Consider the following 19,614-nt stretch of genomic DNA (forward strand, 5'->3'; position numbering starts at 1 on the left):
CAATCACAGAGCACGCCGCCAACCGTATACATCTTATGGATCGTATGTATTGTACTATGTATGTATGTATGGTTTTGGTGGAGAAAGGGTATATCATACAGTAGTTGGTTTCCCTTTCTTTGCCTTTTAAAAATGTGAGTTTCTATTATTTTGTTTTATTGTAATGAGAATGGAAAGTTGGTGAGCTTTTGGTGGCCACAGATCATACCACCTAAAGTAGTTTGGGAAACCAGTGTTAGATACCCAAGCAAAATAAAATAAATTTTAGTTGCATTGAACAAAATAAAATAAATTAAATTAAATATTAGCTGTTATGAATCTATTCATCGTTGTTTTGTCTTTCTTATTGTTAATCGTATTACTATTCTTTGAGAAATGTAGCCCACAAAACATATCTTGGAGTTTACCTGTGAACCATTTTCTAACTATGCATATAACTGCATTCATTTGTATCATATTACATGTTGTATATGTGTGTGTGTATATATATATATATATATATATATATATGAAAAATATTTTACAAGCTATAGAGTTTCAAATTCAGACACTATCTTTCTTTAATTAGATAAAGTAATTCATAAAGTAAATTAATGAATAATTATAATCTAATGTAAAATATTAGATATATACATTAGAAATATGTATATTATATTGGTTTTTTGAATATTGATGAAAACCTATTAAATTGAATTTTAAAGATTTGATCAATATTTTAAAATTTTACTAATATATATATATATATATAGAGAGAGAGAGAGAGAGAGAGAGAGAGTTGATAAAGCCACACCCTTCTAATTGGTCAATATTTCTTTTCTTTGTGTTTAAGATTATTCTAGTGAACAATCCAAAACTTGTGTTTCTACTGTGTCTTGGAAATGTGTCTTGGAAATGTATGCTTTTCCAAGCTTTAAATAAAACACAATTAGCTTTTGAATTTTTTCTTGTACTACACCAACAATTCTATGCAACTATTAGACAAGTTCCATTTTGAACATATAGAGAACAAGTTTTTATGTATGAAGGAAGAAACTAATTGTTGAAATCAAAATTATCTCTCTAGCCCTAACAACCAACCATCCACTAGGAACAAGAGTGACACTTGATGTACACAATTCACTTGTGTGTATGGTGGTGGTGGTGCTTCCTTAGACATTGTGTTTTGCAAATAGAAGAGGAGGAATGGAGTAGAAAGCGGGAGCTAGTCCTAAGTTGGGAATGATGAGGATAGGAATAAAGAATAAGTACAAGGGATGAGAACGAAGGACATGAAATAAGAAATAAGAATAAGGGACAAGAACAAGGAACATGAATAAGGAAGGAAAATGGGAGATAGAGACAAAATCAATCATAAGATGGTAAATAGGGATGTGGCTTTAACAACTCTCTACATATATATACATACATATTTTTTAATAGATTGATTTTTCATTTTTTTATATAAGTACTTGTGCATCAATTTACTTTTTATTCATATATATATATACAAAAAAAAAAAAAAAAAAAAAAAAAAAAGACTTGAGGATGAAGCATGTCTATCAAGTCTTAATTGGTCTTGAATATTATGCCTTACAATAAAAGATTGATTTATTAGATAGTAATGATATTTATTAGCCATTGTATTGATTTGAACTAAGTCCCCATTATACTATCTTTTATGACTACATCTTCTTCTAAGTACTTTAGAACTTAGATAAAAGTCACAACATTGTCATAATTATTATGCACAAAACTAACAAAAGACAATATGCATATACACGTGCTTATATGTATGTGTGTGTATTTATATATATATATATATATATATACATGAATCAAATATTGGCACATGATTATTTTATTTTTTATTTTTTTAAGAATTCATATTTGTCATATATATATATATATATATATATATACATGTTATAATCATATCAAATATGTTTTTAAAAAATAATATATATAAAATTTCTCAATGTTATTGGTTTAAAATCAAATATTAAAATGTAATAATATTGAAATAAGAACTACTTTTAAAAAACCACTTTTTGTAATGGTAACATTAAAGAGTTAGAAGACCCTAGTGAAAACAATTTCAATGAAAAGAATTTTAATACAAATATCAACTCCATACATTAAACACAAACAAAAAATATATTGAAGTTCAAAAACAAGAATCCAAACACAATGTTAGCACCTTCAAGGAATTAAACAGATGATTATTAAAAACAAAAGAGTTTACTGGTAGCTTAATTAGAACTACATGCAATAACAATCTTGTGATATAAAACCTTCATGCTGCTCCAACAATCATTATAGTAATAAAAAAAAATAATAATAAAAAACTACAAAACATAACATAAAAATGGATTTGTTTATTTCATGTTGTATGAGACATCTACAAATCCTTCTGTCTTTACATACGTATAGAAAGCAACGAAAGACCACCAAATGACCAAAGAGTGTGTTGTAGACATCACATGTTCAATTAATTGGCCAGTTTGGAAATGAAATGTACAAGTTTTAAATGAAGGTTGCCTGAATCAATGAGAAACCTCCTAAACCAATGCACAACTAGCATGCATAGTCAACGTCCGTGCAAATGGAGTTTACGAGGTCGAGAATGAACAACTTCATGAGTTCAACGACCTAGGAATAGTGTTTACAGGGAAACTATTATATATACCCCTCAAATATGCTAGAATATCATTAATACCCTTGTATTCTTGATAATAGCAAATATACCCCTCAGATTTGTGACTAAATGCTCCAAAAACAAACCCCCCCTCTGCATTCGTACTTTTGGGTTGAAAAGAGGTGTGGCGAAATCTGCAGGGCCCGCGGTCTAGACCGCAGATGGCGACTAAACCCAGACAACCAATCAGCGTCTTCGTCATGATCCTGGTCGTCTTTTAGTGCAATCGGCAGATGAACAAACATGGGACATGAAGAAGACACCTGCGGGTGAAGTCTGTGTTGCGATGCTATCGTCATCTAGCTGCCAATTCGCAGTGCTCAGTGTTTTGGTTCCTAATGCTGCTGGTGTTGTTTGTTGCTGATGTACAAGACAGCTCCGGAGGTTGCAAATTTGAATGCGATTTGAGAGACTTGTCGTTGGGGTTGTCGTTGGGCTATATGACGAGGTTCGGGAGATATCCGACCTTCAGTACTCGACTTTGCTTGAAAAAAGTTGGATATCGCCATGCGCTTGACAAAATAAGAAAGTGCGCCGTTTCGTGTGACGAGGCTTGGCTCTTCCTGTTTCTTTCACGTAGTTGAGACCTTGGATCAGGTCTGTCGTGACTTAGTTTATTGTTTTTGAGCACTCGTTGGAGAAACACAAGACCGTGTTTTTTTCCGAGTCAATGGGTCACAGGATCTTTCGAGCATTGATGCGCTGATCCAGTCCTTGATTCGATGAGAAGCATCTTAAGGATTCGGTGATTCGGTCAGTCGGTAAGAAGCATCTCAAGGAGGAGGGAGGGGGATGTTCATAGCAGTGGACCTTCAAAAGCCCGAGTGGCTGTTGAAATAAGCTCAAGCGGGTGACATGGCTAGCGATGGCTCCGACGCTGGAGGGCGGTTCAGGGGATTTGGGGCTCGAATGTAGGTAAGTTTTCATACCAATGTCTTCAATTCTTGAACAAGCTTTTAACAGTAATAACAAATTATTTGAATCCATCACTAATAATACTTCACCAACTTGCAGTGGCTGTTTTGTTTACACCAGAGGCACATGACCTTTATATTTGCAATTACACTGTTCAATATACACCACTCAATATCTGTTGAACTTGCAATGCAACATTTTTTATACCAGTAATAAAATCATCTGTCTTACTTCTACGCATTGTTTGTAATAATGTAAACCCAACATTCCTTTTTATTGTCTACAAACAGATTACAGATTAATTTTTCAACAAGGTAAATTTGTTCTAACAACCTGTAAAAATGAAACATTTAAAAATATGAATTCCCTACGATTAACATTATTAAGGAAGTTTTGTGTTGCACAATTGATTCATAGGCCAATAAGTTTCCTGCACGTGGAAGACTTAGGTTCGGGACCGAAGCACACGGGGGGTGGAGGGTGTGGGTGCTACGGACAACTTTTAGGGTTTTTTGTTACTTCTTTGGTGAGAGAGAAGCTTCCTGCTGGCCATGTCGTGGCCATCTTTCCCCCCAGCAACCCAGTCGAGCGTGTTTCTAACCATGCTGAGACGCATTTCTTGCAATTTTTCCACTCTGCAGCAGGAATTTTGGCATCGCACGGTGTGGAGTTGACGGGATTCTGTGGGGTTTTCGGTGTTTCTTGTGACGGGAGTCGTGGCTATGGCGTCGCGGGGTGTGGAGATGTACGAAGATGAGGACATGTTCGGCAACAAAAAAACGAATCGGAATCCGTTGGTTCTGTGTGGTATGCTATTGAATCGTTTCTGTTCATCTTCTTTGTGGTGGATTCCTCGCTATACAAGAGAATTTAGGCATTTATAGTGCACATGAGTGGAGGTATTACTGGTTTTCACAATCGACCTCAATTATTATGGTTGCTCCGAGATAATTTTGAGTGTCGATCCGCACACCTCGAGATTTCGGAATTGGTGATTTGCTGCGTTTGAAAGTATGGAAATTCTGAGCGGTATCAGTTGATGCAATTCGGACTATGTGGGTTCTCTTAGCCTTTTCTGGCTCGATGTTCGGTTTTGAATTGTGTTGAAGAGTGTTCTGTGCTTCTTTCATGGGGACACTGTTCATGTGCCGCAGTCCAGATTTGAAGCATGTCAAAAAAATAGTAGTGGATACAGTGTATTAGTTCGCCTTCTTACATTCAATCCGGGTTGCAGGTGCCTGGTGAGACATTCAGTGTAAGAAGATTTGACTACTACTGCTGATGGTGTAATTCATCTCATTTTATTAATGCTGTAATGTTGGAGATATTTAGATTGTTAAGCTGAGATTTTTTTGTGGGTTACTTCTTAGTTGCTTTCATGGGGTTTCAGCAGAAGGCCTCAAACTTTCTCTTGAAACTTTCTCTTGACGGCTTGGCTGCCCTCGACACATGATCTCCAGCGTAGAAGAGTGTTTGATTCACGTTAGAAAGACCATGTGGTGTTATTCATAGACGGCGGTTACGAATCTTGACCGAACTAATATTGCTAAAACATATGATAAAAGCTTACGCTTGACAGTTGTCATCAAATGACAGGGGCGATTGCAACTGCCGGCGTGTTGGTCGCTGGTCTAATTTCCTTCAGACAAGGAAATTTCAACCGAAGCCAGATGTTCATGAGGGCCCGTGTTGGGTTCCAGGCGGCAACGGTGGCACTGATGGTTGGGACAGTCACCTTGCAAAACAAATCTACAGATTCAGACGTATCCAGCAAGGTTGTTGCTTGACATTGACGTGAAGTTGCTGCTAACTAAATTCTGCGTGCAGCTGATGCGTTGTAGCTTTATTCTTGCGGATTGGTGGTCGAGAATCATGCTCTTCTTGGAAGACCCTGTGGAGCACATCACTTGTCATTGAAAGAATGTCATGCAGGATTTAGTACTCATTTAACGAATATGAACCCAAATCGTCGAGAAAGTTGGAGTGAATCCGCAATTTGTTTCAGCGAATTTACTAGATTTCCTCTGCCCTGCATATCTGCTGGATCGTTTAGTTTGTAACGGCTCCTTTCAGGAAGTATTTGGGTTCTGAGGTGTACACTTCGGTCATTGGATACTGATAACCCAAGTGGGTGAAGAGGCAGCGTTTGTAGCTGTGATTTTTTCTGCAAACTTCAGCTAATGGCGCACTGATTTTTTTCAACCTTGTCGAGTCTTAATCGCACAGTTTAATTACTTTTCAATTAAAAGCATGCTTCCATATAGTGTCAACGTACGCATTGAGAAAGATTAGCTTCACTCCAATGTCCCGCTTTAATTTTTTAAATAAAAAATATTATGTTGAATAGTTACCAAAATTTCTTTAAATCTGCAACGTCTTGTTATTTACTCGCTCCTCCATTCTCTATGATTTCGGAGTTCTTTATTTGTAACATGACAATAGATGTTAGAAAGAGAGTGTAACACAAGTTGAGGGTTTTAGGTTTTAGGCTAAGAATGGTATTTGTACATAAGAATGGCTCAGTGTGTTCCTGCAGTCTTGAAATGAGAAGCATTTAACTTTCCAAGCTTATCACTTATTTGATGTTTGACTATTCAATAGAAACTTCATAAATCTTTAGATACATAATCTAAACTGTGCTCAAAGACCCACGTTTTTGCGTTCATGTGTGTGAGATACTTCATTTACTAGGAGAATTTCAATTTGATTTAATTTAATAGTAACTGATTCTAAGAACTGAATTAAAAATAATATATCACAGAATCCAAGTTTACAGATGAAATAGTGTTACTTCCAAGTAAATGGTGTACTCATCTTACAATCAGGTGGAAGGGCTTTAAAACTGCTGGACCTCAGAGAAGACATTCTAAACACACATTACATGAAATTTTCTCAGTTTTGTGATTTATTATTTGGCTGATGTGCTCATAATTGATTTTTTCATTGCACTTTTAATTTTACATAAAATCCTATTTTTTATCCATTTTAAAGGAAATAAGTAGGCAAGTTTTTTCAAAAAGCGTTCATGCATTGAAATTTTACTACATTAAACATAAAAAATTAACCATTGTATTGTAAAACACAATGTGCTATCACAATTAGCAAAACGTGTATCATAAAGTTTTTCACTAAAAATGAAAAACAGGCACAAAGAATGATACAAATTGTGTAAAAAATGTAACAAGTTCTACAAAATATCACTTCAAATTCCAAGTTTGTTACAAGTACACTTATTGCTAACCAAGAATTTGAACAAAAATTGACACAAACTCACATACCCTTTCACATTATAAACTTTGCTCATTCGTAACAATTTTTTGATTCATACTTATGTATTTACACATTGCTCAAACTACTAAAACATCAAAACCCCTCTAAATTTCACACACATGAACAATTTCGAAGCAATATTATCACAAATACAATTTCTATAACTCCAAGTTGAAATCAACCATGTCTACTATATGCAAATGCAATGATTTTGATCCCCTCTCTTACGAACGTCCTACTCAAAATCACAAAATTCTAAACACAAGAAACATGGAACACATTGGTACTTTAAACGCAAATAGTTAAAATTATTTGTTTTTTTCATAATTGTTTTTCAAGGGAGTTTCTGTGCGCCACAGTCTCAGTGCACATGAGCTGACATGGCAAGGAAGAACGAGAACGCAGTGGCGAACAGGGTTCCTATGGCAAGGGAACGGGCGAGCCAATCCATTTGCACCGTCGTCGAGGGTGGCTCTTCCATGCGGGGCACGATCGTCTCCACCCGAAGTATCCGGCGCCATTCGCACTACGATTCTACCGTCGATTGATGCGCGACGGTTACAGCGGAACAAGATTTTTGGAGCGGATTAATGGCGATCTGTTGACGTTTCTTCGTCGAGGCGCTGATCGAAGGAACGCAAGCTTGTGCGCCACTCAACAGGGCAGTTTGAAGAGTTATGGACAACAGGATGTTAGGACGGCGCACACCGATTTTCGTTCATCGACGGCGATCGGAGCTGAGCGTCTGCGCTACTGTCAGCATCTAGGGCTAGGCTCTAGATGTAGCGGTGCTGTATTGTCACGGAATGGCACTCATGCGAGGAGCTTCTCCCACGAACAGAGCCTTTGTCATCCCTGACAGAAGCTCGTCCACTGTTGCGGCTAATCTCGGGGTTGTGTAAGTTTACCACGCAAATTGCTCGGATAGGGCTATCGAAGGGATGGCCTGCATTGCTCTCCTCTCCCTGAGCAGCAGCATCTCGCCTTTGAAATTCCCTTGCCTGCAGCTCGGGCTGTCCTTTTGGGAAAGTTAATTCTACCGAGCTCATTGTTGTGGATGCCGGGTCTCGCTCAGAGTTGTATTAATTTGTAGGTAGGGTTGCTTTTCAATTCAGGTTGATTAGATAACTGTTGATTCTGTCCGTGGTGACTATGTGTCGTGCTGGCGTTGCTTGACAATTGGAAGTGGTGGTGTGGTGTCAGGAGGGGAGGGGAAGCGTGGCGCTTTTAGCTTCGTTCGGTGGAAAGCATCGTTGTGGAAGGTCAAGGAGGGGGAGGTTGAGAATGGAATGACGCGGGGGAGTTAGTGAGAGTGAGAATTGGCGTTGGATGTTGAGTTTGTAGAATAGCTTTGAGAGGGGAGACAAGGGGATCGTTTGCGAGGGGAAAGGGGTTTTTGTTGGTGGCGAGGAGTTAGTTGTGGGAAGAGAGGGGGACTCGTAGAAATGGCACCGATGGTGCTTCTCCTGAATGCTACCAAGGTGGCGGGCCTAGTGGGCGCAATTACGGTGGTTGCTAATGCGTTAACGTTTCGGCACTTCCATCGTAAAAATATAGCCCCGTTCCCAGACCCGGTGGACGAGTCGAAGGAAGTCCTGGCCGAGTTTCCTATTGACAAAGAAGGTGAGTGTTTCTCGCCTTGTAGCTTTCCGTCCCCTGTCAGTAACGATGGCGAATCTCTCTTTCACCTGTCAGCTCACTCGCGATTGCACTCTCGGCGTGGAACGAAGTCTTTTTACAGGATGTGCAAATTTGATTGCCTTTTATTTGGATTTTCAGTATTTTCTTTTCGAGAATAAACCTTGAGCGAAGTGGTGTGTAATGTATCCCGTAATGAGCCGCTTAAATCAATCTTTCTCCTGGAATGCGTTTCCCTCGTGGCAAATTTTCTTTGTACATATAGCCACTCTGCATGGATTATTACATTACTCTGTCTTATTTCTCTCTAAGCTAGTCATGCTCGAGAAGTTATGATTACCTTTCACGGCCGTCTTATGTTATTTTGAGCTTCAATTTTGTTGGAGACCTACCTTGAAGCGTATGCCCGCTCTAATTCATCCGTTGACAGCTGAAATTACGTCTGAAGAGAATAAAAGCTTCTTGGTGGATAGAGTAGGAATGATAATACATATCTCTCTTCCTATCCCTCTCCCTCATCCTTTTGTGTTTTTTTGTATGTTCTGAAATTTGGTGATGTCTTCCTCTGTTTGGAGTCCGTTTGGGCGCTATCATAGGATCTGCACGTTTAGGGAGTGCGTGTTGTGAACATGTTGTACAAAACCTTCAGAGACTCACCTGTGAATATCGACAATCTTCTGGCCCAGAAGCTAAGGTTTCACTGCTATATTGGTCGTTTGCCTACTTTATATTATATTTAGGGCCCAGTTATGAATTTTAATTGAAACCCCCTGCATGCAGTTGAGGATGGAGGCTTCTTCTTTGCACTTGCAACAGCACCGGCTCATGTGGAAGACAAACTAGATGATGCTTGGCTGGAATTTGCAAGAGCTGGTGAGCCCAAAGACAACCCTGCAGGAGATCCGCCCGAGACCCGTACTGGTGAAAAAGATTCTGCCGCATCGTATTCTGGAATTTCGCTGACTGAAGAAGCGCAGGCTGAAGATATTAAGAAAGGTAGGTTTCTATTCCCGGTTATTTGTCAACATGTCCAGAAATACACCTGAAAGCAAGGATTGTAAAGTATCTCAGGAGACTGAAAGTTGAATTTTGAACCCTGGGTAAGTCTTGAGGTATTAACTAGTATTGGTAATGGGCTAATTGGCTTTTCTATCTCCGATGCTATGTGTGATGGCACGATGTTAAAAAAATTACTAACGAATATTTCTTGTGTTCTAATATATATTAGTTAGACCGGCGAATCCTATTTGTTCACGTCTGTGTCTCTCTTCTCTCGCTGAGCATCCTGCTCACGCTTTGTGTCAATGCAGGTACAAAGGACTCGGTTTCAGTTTCGGGTGAGAAAAATGTTTCGAGCGACGAGATTTCGGATGTGGTGCAATCTTCTCAAGAAAATGTAGATTCAGGAGAAAAAGGTTCCAGTGAAAATCCAAATATTATTAGGACTGAACGGGTTTCTAGTGAAGGTGGAAATGGAAAAAATGGTGATGGGCTAGGTGGTGAATGGGAGGTTGTATCTGAGAAATACAAGTCAGACACTGATTCCGAGAAGACTGATAAGAGCCCTAGCAAACTAGAACAAGCTTCCAAGGTTGTGGAAGAAACTTTCAAAGATGGTCGCAAACAAATTTCAGAAGAGGAAAGGCTCGAGACCATGAGTAAAGAATTAAACCCCGAGGCTCCCAAGAAGCCTCGACGTGTTGGCTTTCATAGCAAAAATACAGCGGAACCCAGTCTCATGAATGTTCCTCGTAGAGCAAAGAAGTTTGCAAAATTGTCAATGGAAGCTATGATTCGAGGTTTTGAGAAGTTTACTGAAGAAGAAGCCATACATAACGTGGCTGCATGGCACAACGCAATCAACCCGTGAGTACCTCCTATTTATTGTGGTCATTTAGAGGCAGGAAGTTCATCTTGGCTTCTCTCTCCTGCTCCCAAATCAGTGTTTTCCAGGACTGGTATATTCATGGACTAATACTTTTCTTGCTGCATTTGACAGTGAGGAAAGGTTGCGGTTCTGGACACAACCCGACACAGAGATTAAGCTCGCTCAAGGTACACATTCGAAAGTATTTCGAATGGGTGTTGATTGGAGTCGAATCATGCCCATCGAACCTGTCGATGGTCTTGAAAATTCGGTGAGTGTCATTTTTTGTGCATCCTGGTATTGTTGTTCTTGTCTTTTTGTCGAGGTTCCCCTTCTTGTAACTCCGATGCGAAGGATTTTGAACGCATGACTCCAAACGTGTGAGAGTTAGTTTTCGGTGCAATTTTGAATTTTCAAGTTCTAATTGTGGGATCTGTTGTTTTGCATGCCATGATTTTGTGAAATTTTCCATCTCTGTGTTCAAGCCGCTTACCTGTCTCGTTCGTCATGTTCTGGGACCAGGTGAATTGGGCAGCTGTAGATCGGTATCGGTATATCATTCAAAGAGTATTGGACCACGGCATGAAAGTGATGCTGACCCTCTTCCATCACTCCCTTCCTCAATGGGCATCAAAGTATGGTGGATGGAAGGACCCTAAGACTATCAAGTACTTCCTAGATTTTACAAGGTCAGCTTTCAATATACCTCTTTGAAACTTCAGCAGTCTCCTGTTCCTTACAGAGTATCTTGAACTATGCACATCAGTTTTGTGCTTTATGGTTCTTACTACCTTTCAGTAGTTGATTAACATGTTCACCATGAAGAAAGTGTGATTCAGCTCTTGAGCTGTTATGAGGAATTCCGGTGTTTTGGGTATGTATTTTTTTGGGTCAATTTCTGACGAGCGCAATTGTATTTTCTGCAGGTTAGTTGTGGATAATTATGGAGACCTTGTTGACTACTGGATTACCTTCAATGAGCCCCATGTATTTGCTATGCTCACCTACTGCGCTGGTGCATGGCCAGGAGGAGATCCTGACATGCTGGAGACAGTCACAGCTGCAATGCCAAGAGGAGTGTTCAAGGTCGTCATGCAGGCCATGGCTGATGCTCACATTGACGCTTATGATATCATCCATGGCAGCAGGTACTTCCTCTTTCATTATTTCCAGATTTAGCTTCTTTAGCGTGGTCTAATTTCATTCATGCCATCTCGCACTATTTCCTTTTTTTTTTTTTTTTTTTTCTTTGTTTGTTTTTTGGTTTGTACTAACCTAGGTAGTGGTACTTTCTAACAGTAAATCCAGGAAGCCCGCAAGAGTAGGCATATCACATCATGTGTCCTTCATGCGACCATATGGGTTGTTCGACACGCCTCTGGTGGTCTTCAGCAATTGGATGACACGATTTGCTTACTGTGATGATGTGGCACACAAGTGTGACTTTATGGGCATTAACTATTATGGTCAGGTAGGTTGGCATACGAAGTTGGCACGTGCATTTGTCCTGGTAGAAGTGGGTGAAGATTACTTGCACGTTCCAATTTATTGAACTGAGATAGGCATTTAATGCCGGAGGGATTTGTGGATTTTCTCTTTTTTATCAGTATTTAATTGTTCTGCGGAAATTCTTAATCTTCAGGAGGTAGTCTCAGCTCCAGGTCTGAAAAACGTGGAGAATGATGAATACAGCGAATCCGGACGGGGTGTCTATCCGGATGGATTGTACAGAATGTTGATCGAGTTTCATGAGCGCTACAAAAAGCACGATATGAAATTCATTATTACTGAAAACGGCGTTTCAGACGCCACTGACTACATTCGTCGACCATATATCATTGAGCATCTGCTTGCGGTTCGAGCAGCGATGGATAAGGTACACAGAAAAGTTTGCTATGCCAAAAGCTTCTGTCACTCATCAGAATATTAGATAGCTAAAACCAGTTAGAAATCATCAAAACTAAAACGTCACATACGATTGCACAGTAACCTTAGGCCCGGGATTTACGCAGGGTGTACGTGTTCAAGGTTACTGCTTCTGGACAATCTCAGACAACTGGGAGTGGGCTGATGGGTATGGTCCAAAGTTTGGTTTGTGTGCTGTGGATCGACACAAAGACCTCGCTCGTCATCCTCGTCCTTCCTATGATCTATATACAGAGGTAACAAAATCTATATAAGTGCTGTATTATATTTCACTTTTTGACATAGATACCTACATTGGTGTTTTTGTTACTCATGTAATTGAGTGTAGTCAGGTTCAGATTACGAGCAAAATGGTTAGAAAATCTGAAGTCATTGGGAGTTTGTAGTTTCATTATTCGATCATTTTGTCACAGGTGTCAAAAACCGGAAAGGTAACGAAGTCGCAGCGGCAAGCTGTATGGGAAGATCTTCAGGAGCAAGCTAGGCAGGGCAAGACGAGACCATTTTGTCGAGAAACCAACGATCAAGGCCTTATGTTTGCAGGTGTCGAAGTTTTTTCGTTGATTTGCGTTGATTTGCTTCTTTTGTGTTATGTTAAGTTGTAGTATTCATCTGTTTTGCTACACGACTTGTAAAATAATCAATATTGAGAGGCTTGCTGTAACAGGGGGTCTGGATGTGCCGATGGATCGACCATTCGCGGTCCGAGACTGGCGCTTTGGAAAGTATGAAATGGAAGGTCTGCAAGACCCGTTGAGCTCATTTACTCGGTACTTGCGAGAAGGGGCTATCTTCAGGAAGAAGAAGAAGAGCAGACAACAGAACAAATCAACCTCAAACCCAGCTCTCACTGCGTAGATCCAGAAGAATTCTCTATGTACAGCTTAACATCACCTGTACGAATTTCTTTTCAATTGGTTATGAACATTGAGGCTACGGAACATGATCTGTCCTAATATTTATCGCTATGAACTCTGCCTGTAAATGTTATATGTTTCTGTACATTTGTAACTTATAATGCTCGTAGAGTTGCTTGAGTTGCAACTCCGTAATCAAGGAGGCTCTTGGTTTGGAAAATAAAACTCAGGACCTTGGCGACGAATGTGATGTTGAGTCCTCGTCAGAGGTCTGGGTTAGGAAGCATTGATTTGGAAAGCTGATCATGATGTTTTGAACCAAGTGTTGGCCAATTATAGCGTGTTTGTGAACTACCTAGATATCCGACTTCCTAGGGATGGAGCGAACTGACCCGTTATTGTTTGTACATTTTTACCTCATTTAACTTGTTAATTTGTGGTGGATCTAATTGCGAGTAGCAAACACGAGCAACAGCCAGCCTTATATTATTATTGGAGTATTGACTTTATCAGTCAAATTTGTTTAAGACAACTATTTTAGTGAAATATTTCTGTAATCAAAGAATTAAGCTGTTGAAACCTAATGAAACCTAAGAGGAGGTTATTCAGAAATCATATTTTTGTATTAAAATCTGCAATTTATGTATATTGACATATCTGTCAGTCCAAGTTATATTATGTATCACCTTTGAATGGGACTAATTGCAAGACCCATGAAACCAATTACACCAAAAGAAATCCCAGAATGTGCACAGTACTCAAACGTGATTCTAATAGTACCACTAATATGTAATAAGAAAAGTTGTTCTTACCAGTTGTACTCTCAGTTTATATTCTGGATTGAGAAACTTATGTTTAAAAGCCAAACAAACATAGAGAAAAAAAATCAACTTGCAAGTTATTACCAATTAGAGGAGGAAGTTGTGTCAAATTTTGTTCTAATGCAAATTTCCATGCATACGAACATACATGCGATAGATCCACAAATTGCTGGATCCAATATTAAGAACATTTTAACAAATTACCTTTTCATCGTAAACACAAACTGTATACTATAGTTTTCTCAAGTATTGGTGAATCAAGACAGTCTTGGATTCGTGAGAGGAAATGCAAGCTTACAAAATCTTTTCAGCGTGAGAGAAAAAAAGCTAAACATACCAACGAAATTAGGGTTTCACTCAGCTTCATTCCATCGTTTGACCCAATGTAGTCAGGGAGGAATACAAAATTTGGAACAGTATTTGCCTTCGGTGCAGTATTCACGGTTTTCGGGCGAAACCGTGAGGGCTCATTTTTCCCGAAGGCGCAATTTCACGGTTATGGGATACCACTTCGAGGGCTCCAGTGCCTTTTGTGCGGTGTCACGGTTTAGGGCGCAGGTCACGAGGGCGTATTTTGCCTTGGCACCCTGTCGTGCTCCGTTCTGCTCGCACATTTCAATCGCATCGGGGTTTCAGCGGTAGTGATGGCGTCGAGGATGGGGCTGGTGCGGAGAGTGATGCAGATGCAGAGACATCGGGGAGGCCACGGCGGAGGGGGTAGCTGGTTTGCGCCGGGGACGCAGGAGGGTCCCAATGGAATCTTGTTCGGGGAGACGCCCCTCGCACCCGGCCAGAAGCGCAAATGGGAAGATTGGGAAGCACCTTACTATCTCACTGGGGTCTTGACCACGCTCATGCTCACGGTCGGGCTTGTAGCGAAGCCCGACACTCGGATCGAGTCCTGGGCGCACAAGCAGGCCCTGGAGCGTCTCGCAGCGGAGGAAGAAGCCGAGGCCAATTAGGGTTTCGTTTGTTTTTGGTGGTGTACAGCCTTGTCGTGATTCTTGGAATTGCTGCGAGCTGTTCATGGTTTCGCGGTTAGGTGTTCACATTCAATGCTGAAGTAGCTATGATTTTCGTTCTTCGAGTTGTGATTAGAGCCGTTCGGAATCAACCCAAGCTCAGTGAGAAATAATTCGACGGTTGGGTTTGTTTCTTTCTGGATTTTTTTTCTTCCAGCTCTTTATCGGTCTTGTGATGGTTCATTTCTTCTTGAGGAACACATTGATTCCTCACATGTTTATAAGGAACGTTTCCAATTGCGGGACATGAATCCTGATCAATAAGGGTGTATCAAGACCAGTGTAAGGAGCACTACGTCTAAGATGGATTGTGTTTTGTGTGAATTTTTGTTCGCGGAGGACCTTCATCTGCTGGACTTGAGTGGAGTTGTCTGTGCGATGTAACAGTGGGTGTCATGCATCTTCGTTTTTTCCAAGTTTAATGCCTGCACTTGAAGCACATGTATTCTCAGGCAACGTTTGCGAATGAAAAAGTACTTGGGGGACTGGTTTAAGAATTCAGGTATTCAGGTGATTGTGACTGGTAACTGTAGAGGATTGTTCACCCGGAGTTGAACTTGCCACGGGAGAGTCTTAGGCTTAGGGAAAGTTTTGAGGATTCCGGTTACTTAAGACAATCTATGGATCCTTGAAATGAGCGGTAGGATCCATTCTCGTGAGGGTTCAAGCACTAGCTGATCTGTATGAATTCGGTTACATGCAGAAATACATACTCCACCAGGTACAACATAGAATCCGTAATCACGTCACTTATCTTGTCCGAAGAAACTGAATTTGAGCGTTTTCCTGTTGAGAATGAAGTGAAATGCCAAGAGTCAGCGTTATGATACTGTGTAAGTTATGATCTTAGGAAGATGAGACTGAACTTTGTTAGAGATGCTTGCGTTAACGTATGATCTGCGGAGCACTTACCTGTGAAGATGTGTGGACGTGACCGAAACCTACAGACCAAAAAATCAGCCAGTTCCGCTTTCTAATGCTTGTGAATATCTAAGGTTCCCATATCAATCTTTATGTAAGAAGGTATGTATACTAAAAGCGCAATTTTATTTATTTACTTATGTTCATGCAGTGAAAGTACGAGATTCCATTTCGTTGTGCCGAACGCACGCCAACGTGCTAGTCGCTAGAACCATCAGTAGTGTCTTCAAAAGTGATGTGTGGACACTCTTTCCAGGTTGAAAGTTAAAGTTCTGCTATTCGGGGTTCTGGGGGCAAGTAGAAGTATTCTTCGTTGAATAGTGATCAAGGGTGATCATTCAAATTTTTTTTAGTGATAAGTGCCATCGTTCATAACACGATGGTAGAGAAATTTCTCAGGAATTAGTAATTTGACTACCAGCGAGCTTTCCCTGGTGATGAAACGCAAGTAAATGGTCATTACGGGCAGTATCACCGACCTACATTGCCTAATTTGATTTCATAATTTCCAGTAAACTTCGGAGCATTTCAAGCTCTTTCAAGTCAGCCTCCTTTGATTTGCTAACAGTCTGAGAAGAGAGACAAGGGTTTCGGAATCCGAGTAGAAAACTTGCAATATATTTCCAACGAGATGTAGAGGATATTTCATAACCCCTGTTTTACTGGGACGACTTTAGTACTTTCTGCTGGATCAATTCTAATGATTCCTTACAACTCGCACTTAGTGTCCGTAACACACGGCCAAGTTAAGATCCACTCTTTACTTCTACTCATCGAAACACTCCCACGACCGAGTGACGGTTGTGCGACATGACATGCGGTTAGAAATCGCAAGTGCAAGTAGTGAAGGAAAGACGTGCCGTTGCGACGTGGAAAAACCATCGCGTCGATTACAGGGATTTCAGAAAAAATGTAGAATACAACGCCAGTAGTTTCACTACTGAAGCTCAGCCCTTCACAACAAAATCATCAAAGCAAATCGTACATGAAACTCCATGGTACAGCAGTGACAAACCATAACAGGCCAGAGGGACTACTTCAATCCCTGCAAAGCCTCACACTTCAACCCCAACATATGTACACCTCTTGACGATGTGCCCAATGTAACCACTTAATCATCAAGTATAGTGCATTCTTGTGAAACAATACACATCTTTCACGAAACAACACACTTTCCATACAATGCAGTATATTTGCGGCAGTAGAGGCATTCCACCCCAACTTCACCTGTGCAACGGTAATTGACATCTACATCGACATCAGACATTCTGCCCATCTAGGAAAATTGTCTCATAGTGTCACTAACTCTGTCCCAACGCCAATTTGGCAACTATTCCCGACCAGCGGCAACACCAATCTCATCCACAATCCACATGACTGACAACTACAAAAACAAACATGCGGTTGCAAGTAAGAATGCTGCAGAACTTAACCAGATCAACCATACATTACCTTGCACGAAACTATCAGTAACGCAACAGAATATATCCTCCCTCCGAAGATATACCCTCCACCACTCAGCATTCATTCGAACAGCTATCACCACACTTCCAAAACTTCAGGCATGGGATATGAAATTCGCAGATTTCAGCTCAAACAAGCACCAAATCCGATGCCTACCTCTAATACACTGCACAGAAAGTCTAACACAACCATTCGCTGCCAGGCCTCCTACAGTACCATCATGTCCTCGCCAACTACACTATCAGCTACTCCACTACTCGGCTGTGACAACCGTCACCCACGCCCTGCTATGCACACATTACATACACACGCCTCCAGTCATGAACCTTATTCTCAGCTTCCCCTCGCCTCCTCCCTAGCTACAGAAAGCACCCGAAAAATACTGCTCCACCGACTCCACCACGTACACGTTCGGCGCGATCGGTGAAGCTCCGCCGCCCGACACATGCAGCTGGTGCCGAACGAACGGCGCCAACCCCGCATTGATGTCCCTCGACGTGTCCACATGCCAGTCCGGCTCCAGCTGCCGCACGAAAGACGTCCTCCCCGTCTCCGTGCTGCAAAACAACACCTTCTCCCGGTTCAATTTCCCCTCCGAGAACAACCCCACCGCCTCCAGCGCCCCCATCACCAACCCCTCGCTCGCGTCGTCCACCACCCGCGCCACCAAGTACAGGTCGCACGTCCGGGCGATCTCCAGCAGCACTTCCACCACCGCCGGCCGCACCACCGCGTGCTTCTGCACCTCCTCGGGACTGCTTTCCTCCAGGATCACTCCCAGCAGCTGGCACGTCATCTTCCTGCTCCCGTTCAGCTGCCGACGCACAATCTGGGCCACGCTCAGCTCATCTGTCTCGCTCACCCTGCCCTCCGCCGGCCCCCCCCGCTGAGTCGCCTGCGTAATGGACGTCGCCACCGCCGTGGACAAAGCCCCTGGCCCGGAGTCCATGGAAGCCCCCGCAGGTGCCCGCGTTGCCGATGCCGACGCCGCGTCCGCCCCGTCCCTCTTGTCCACGCGAGGGTGCGGCCGGGCGCCCGGGATCCGCCAGCACTTCCACGTCCACCACAGCGCAATGGCTAACCCCGCCGCGGCCCCGATCGAGCTCGCATTCTTGTTCCGAAACACGAACCCCAGCAAATGAGACAGCTTCACCGTCAAGCTCGCGTTGATGCCCCGAAACAGCTGCACGAGCTCTTCCGCTATGGAATCGCCCATCCTCCCCACCCGCGCACTAATACCTCCTGGTTGCCCTTTTCTTGGCAAGCGATACCCTGCCTCTCCCACGCGCCCCCCCTTAACCCTGATGCGCAACCCACCTCACACCTCACTCACTCGCGACCATCGTATCTGCAGGGCGCGCACGCGAGACACCACCGCGACCTCGAAACGCCTCCGCCTACAAAAACCAGGCACGCTAGTCCTGCACTCCCTCCATGTCCTCCAGCACGTGGCCCACAACCAAACCCTCCACGACCAGCCAAACCACACCAACCCACCAACCACCGATACTCACAGCGCGCGGAACATCCAACCCTTCTACCCACAACACCCACCGAAACCCTCCGGAGCCCCCGAAGCCCGGCCTTCCGTGTCGCAGCTGGTGCAATCAATTCGTGGATCGGTCAATTCCGAAACGAACAAGAACTGGAAACCCTAGACAGAGCGTCGCGTATCGTATCTAAGCCCCTGCGCGCGATGAATTGTATTCGGGTCGCGTGGCGTGGCGTGGCGTGGCCTCGGTCGCGGCAGCTGGGAAGCAGGATTGCTCGATTGCCCGATTGCCTGATGGCCCGCTTGTGCTTGCGCGTGAGATGTGGATTGAGAAGGGATTATGGTGGGTTTCAGTGACCGGGCTGGGCTGGTGGAGCACGAGGGCCGCGTTCTCTGCTCTGCCCCCCGTCCCCCTCCCGCTCCCGTTGGGAGAAGAGGCCAACAACATGTGAATGGATTAGGAGGTTTACCTTTCATTTGGCATTCTCAATTATAGTATTTTTTCTAAATTTTTCCTATATAGTCTTTTATATTTGTTTCTTTTCTATTACATAATCTAATAAAATATGATGCAATTTACTTATATATATACACATATATATATATTTGATATATGTGATACTATACCAAAATAGCATGTTAACTGTAAACATATGGAAACAAAAAACACACCTTGTACAGCAACAAGGAACTCTGAAAATTTATTTTAACATAACTTTAATACGAACTCAAATGTGGATTGATGTG

At 42.1% G+C, this 19,614-nt stretch overlaps 4 protein-coding genes across 5 annotated transcripts; 3 read left to right on the forward strand and 1 right to left on the reverse strand.

Moving 5' to 3' along the window:
• Positions 1-4,159: 4,159 nt before the first annotated feature.
• Positions 4,160-5,791, forward strand: LOC112279355 (RING-H2 finger protein ATL48). Its single transcript, XM_024513723.3, has 2 exons — positions 4,160-4,396; positions 5,186-5,791. Exons 1-2 carry the CDS (start codon positions 4,312-4,314, stop codon positions 5,374-5,376), a joined length of 276 nt encoding a protein of 91 aa, XP_024369491.1. The 5' UTR covers positions 4,160-4,311; the 3' UTR covers positions 5,377-5,791.
• Positions 5,792-7,519: 1,728 nt separating this feature from the next.
• Positions 7,520-13,372, forward strand: LOC112279995 (galactolipid galactosyltransferase SFR2, chloroplastic). 2 transcript variants are annotated; one of them, XM_090248795.1, is made up of 12 exons: positions 7,520-7,757; positions 8,063-8,482; positions 9,278-9,493; positions 9,808-10,363; positions 10,497-10,635; positions 10,887-11,053; positions 11,291-11,512; positions 11,664-11,835; positions 12,007-12,240; positions 12,377-12,526; positions 12,704-12,833; positions 12,958-13,372. In XM_090248795.1, exons 2-12 carry the CDS (start codon positions 8,305-8,307, stop codon positions 13,146-13,148), a joined length of 2,355 nt encoding a protein of 784 aa, XP_090104921.1. In that variant the 5' UTR covers positions 7,520-7,757; positions 8,063-8,304; the 3' UTR covers positions 13,149-13,372. The 2 variants fall into 2 exon arrangements, with proteins under 2 accessions (XP_090104921.1, XP_024370644.1); XM_024514876.3 differs by lacking the exon at positions 7,520-7,757 and adding an exon at positions 7,790-7,952.
• A 1,135-nt stretch (positions 13,373-14,507) lies between these two features.
• On the forward strand, positions 14,508-15,314 carry LOC112279998 (uncharacterized). The gene has a single exon (XM_024514879.3). It carries the CDS (start codon positions 14,613-14,615, stop codon positions 14,928-14,930), a length of 318 nt encoding a protein of 105 aa, XP_024370647.1. The 5' UTR covers positions 14,508-14,612; the 3' UTR covers positions 14,931-15,314.
• A 2,145-nt stretch (positions 15,315-17,459) lies between these two features.
• Positions 17,460-19,291, reverse strand: LOC112279997 (ubiquitin-conjugating enzyme E2 enzyme activator PEX22). The gene has a single exon (XM_024514878.3). It carries the CDS (start codon positions 18,589-18,591, stop codon positions 17,731-17,733), a length of 861 nt encoding a protein of 286 aa, XP_024370646.1. The 5' UTR covers positions 18,592-19,291; the 3' UTR covers positions 17,460-17,730.
• Between the last annotated feature and the right edge of the window lie 323 nt (positions 19,292-19,614).

This window comes from Physcomitrium patens, chromosome 3 (genome assembly GCF_059467195.1).
Source record: "Physcomitrium patens ecotype Gransden chromosome 3, ASM5946719v1, whole genome shotgun sequence".
NCBI lineage: Eukaryota > Viridiplantae > Streptophyta > Bryopsida > Funariales > Funariaceae > Physcomitrium > Physcomitrium patens.

What these genes read in the sequence shown, in the direction of transcription:
- LOC112279997 (XM_024514878.3), bottom strand. Translation starts at nt 18,591, where the DNA reads ATGGGCGATTCCATAGCGGAAGAGCTCGTGCAGCTGTTTCGGGGCATC.
- LOC112279995 (XM_090248795.1), top strand. Translation starts at nt 8,305, where the DNA reads ATGGCACCGATGGTGCTTCTCCTGAATGCTACCAAGGTGGCGGGCCTA. An exon ending in GTTTCCTATTGACAAAGAAG is followed by an intron (nt 8,483 to 9,277) that starts GTGAGTGTTTCT and finishes CCCTGCATGCAG; the next exon opens with TTGAGGATGGAGGCTTCTTC. An exon ending in TGGCACAACGCAATCAACCC is followed by an intron (nt 10,364 to 10,496) that starts GTGAGTACCTCC and finishes TGCATTTGACAG; the next exon opens with TGAGGAAAGGTTGCGGTTCT.
- LOC112279355 (XM_024513723.3), top strand. Translation starts at nt 4,312, where the DNA reads ATGGCGTCGCGGGGTGTGGAGATGTACGAAGATGAGGACATGTTCGGC. An exon ending in GAATCCGTTGGTTCTGTGTG is followed by an intron (nt 4,397 to 5,185) that starts GTATGCTATTGA and finishes ATCAAATGACAG; the next exon opens with GGGCGATTGCAACTGCCGGC.
- LOC112279998 (XM_024514879.3), top strand. Translation starts at nt 14,613, where the DNA reads ATGGCGTCGAGGATGGGGCTGGTGCGGAGAGTGATGCAGATGCAGAGA.